General features: G+C 45.1%; 1 protein-coding gene and 1 long non-coding RNA gene across 5 annotated transcripts in view; one reads left to right on the top strand and one right to left on the bottom strand.

Annotated features, from left to right (window-relative positions):
* The window catches only part of gria4a (glutamate receptor, ionotropic, AMPA 4a), a 111,019-nt gene that overhangs the window by 47,585 nt on the left and 60,732 nt on the right, over positions 1-2,702 (top strand). For all 4 annotated transcript variants that reach the window (XM_032508759.1, XM_032508764.1, XM_032508744.1 and 1 more), the window contains exon 3: positions 771-1,010. In XM_032508759.1, coding sequence (XP_032364650.1) covers positions 771-1,010 — 240 coding nt within the window. The remainder of the gene's footprint in view (positions 1-770; positions 1,011-2,702) is intronic.
* The window catches only part of LOC116679030 (uncharacterized), a 2,804-nt gene continuing 1,741 nt past the window's right edge, over positions 1,640-2,702 (bottom strand). The window contains exon 3 of the long non-coding RNA XR_004329433.1: positions 1,640-1,688. This is a non-coding gene — a long non-coding RNA (uncharacterized LOC116679030). The remainder of the gene's footprint in view (positions 1,689-2,702) is intronic.

Below are 2,702 nucleotides of genomic sequence, written 5' to 3' on the forward strand. Positions count from 1 at the left end.
GTGTGTGTGTGTGTGTGTGTGTGTGTGTGTGTGTGTGTGCGTGCGTGCGTGCACACTTTTGGTCGAGCTGCACTGATGAACGACAAACCAAAGCAGTGGAGAGATTATTCTGAAAGCGAGATAGCGGAGGACGTCAGTGCTTTCACTCTCCTCTCTGTCACGGATCAAAGCTTCAGGGTGTTTGAAGAGTTGTAGTGTTATAGTGGAAAATGAATCACATTTGAAGTGAGCTCATGTCTCGGTCAAGGGTTTTGTATCTGCGTGTATGCATGCGTGCATGGATGGATTTTAAGGATGTTAAACTCTAAGCAGGTGGGATTATTTGACTGTAATTTCCTTAATGACTGTGTAAGCAGCCATGCCAGTTTTTGGGTAGTGGGAATGATTTTTGGGGGGAAAAAAACAGCACAAACCAGTCACACCAGTCACCAGTCACATTTATGAATGCATGCACGCAAAGAGCGTTTGTTTGTGGGTCTAATTGGAGTGAGAAGGTATGACTGACAGAGGAGCTGTCAGTCATACCTGACAGACGGAGGAACCATTAAAATGGTTGAGATGTTTAACCAGATTCCAAAGAGTGAATTTAATGTGTCTTTCACCGTTCTATCTTGTTGTTTGCTCTTTTTATAAAATCAGAGCCATCAGAAACAGTGTCACTGAGTATACTCTGTGTGTTTGTTTCCTAATTGTTCTCCACTTTTTTTCCTTCTTCCATCTGGATCGTCTCCAAAACTCCTCCCTTCTCTTCTATTCCCCCCTCGCATCAGTCTGTTCTCAGTATTCGAGGGGGGTCTTTGCCATTTTCGGCCTTTACGACAAGCGCTCGGTGAACACGCTGACGTCGTTCTGTGGGGCCCTTCACATCAGCCTAGTGACGCCCAGCTTCCCCACCGAAGGAGAGGGCCAGTTCACCCTGCAGCTGCGGCCGTCCATCAGAGGGGCTTTGCTGTCGCTGTTGGACCACTACGACTGGAGTCGATTTGTCTTCCTCTACGACACAGACAGAGGTGAATGCACAATGGCGAATACATTAACAAGTTATATGAAGAGTTGGTGTTCAGAAGTAAGAAAGGTCACACAATTTGGTAACCATAAACTTCTTTTTACCTTCAAAAATTTGATTTTGTGCAGGGTTTTTTCCATATGGACAGGTATGAACATCCAGGGACATCACCGATTCACTCAGTATTATTGCCGTGCCATTGAAGGTGATTGTTCCTATCATAATCTAAGATAAAATAAGACTGTCCTCCCCAAAAGACACCCAAAAAAGTAGTTTGTTCAAGCAGCAATTTAAACTCTTTACGTTTATAGAGCTGGCCCTTTTCACTGGACGTAGGAATTATGACGTTAACCTGGTCCTACCAGACTCTCGTATATTCCTATGTACTTCCTTTAAGGCGGGTACTCTGTTGAAGTTTAAAACTATTGGATCTGCCTAGAGCCACTATGGATCTGCCATAACCAGTCGCCAACGTTTGGTCGTGACGTCAGCTTAGCATTGTTAGCATTCACCGTAGCTAACTCCTTCACCACTAACGGAGCGAGCTGGAAAATCAGTCTTTTCCCAAACCCCGTGGGGAGGAGGGCCACAACATCATGGCCACCATCAAAACTCAAAATTTGTTCTTATTCAGGTTTTAGCTTCTGGATATTTGGCAGCGTTTCTACAACGGACCAAAAGGCTTTGCTCACATCTTTCTCCGCCGCCATTACGGAAATATAACTCTAGCGCATGACCTCAACTTCATTCTTCCCAGCCACTCCCTCTGTTTGTCGATTGGACGGGCAAAGATTTGGCCGGAGAAAACCCATGAATATACAGCAAACCTAGACGTAGTACTGAAGGAAAATGAAAATTGAGGGGAAGTACGTAAGAGAGCGGAGCCAGGCTATTATGACGTGAGCAATGTAAGCAAATTCTGTGCAAGGGTGAAGTTTAGGGTGGTTGAAGGGTCAAATAAACATAGGACTTTCACCCAAAAGACGGATTTGTTTCCTGTTTGAAAATAAAAGGTGTTAAAAGAAAGAAAATAAAAAAGAAAGAAAAATAAATAAAAGGGTTCTATTAGCCAGTTATGGAAGTATCTGGCGATTTAGGGTTAGCTTGGAATAGCACATTGAGAACAAAATTGTACAATCAGGTCATACAATTCCTTCCTGATGAAAGGATACAGCTGCAGAAACAAGGGTGTAATTTGGCACTTTTCAGACAGAAACTTTGGCCTCGGCTTTTGCAGTATTCGCCTACCTTAAAGCCTTTGAGCAGGCACAGCTGACGCCCTCCCCCCCTAACCACTCTCATGAGAATGCTTAGCACGTTATCGCTCTCTCACACACACATACACACACACATACACGCACACACACACATGCACGCACACTAAGTGTGCCACAGGGAGAGAAACACAGGTCAAACATGACTCAGAGTCCCCAGACCATGGTATAGTGGTGTGTTAGGGAATCATTGAGCTGCAGAGTGTGTGTATATGCGCGTGTGCGTGTGCCTCTGGCAGCCTCCCTCTGGTCCAGGTCGTCTGGCTTAGTACCCCAGGAGGATCACAGGGAGAATGATTAGGGACAAGGGGGAGCAGGAGGGACAGGTAAGGTGAGTCAAGCTGGTGCAGCCAAAAAGACAGAAAATAGGAAAGACAGGTGCAAGTGATGAGGACATAAACAAGGTGACAAGGAAAGAAATG

The sequence above is a fragment of the Etheostoma spectabile genome, chromosome 3, assembly GCF_008692095.1.
Source record: "Etheostoma spectabile isolate EspeVRDwgs_2016 chromosome 3, UIUC_Espe_1.0, whole genome shotgun sequence".
NCBI lineage: Eukaryota > Metazoa > Chordata > Actinopteri > Perciformes > Percidae > Etheostoma > Etheostoma spectabile.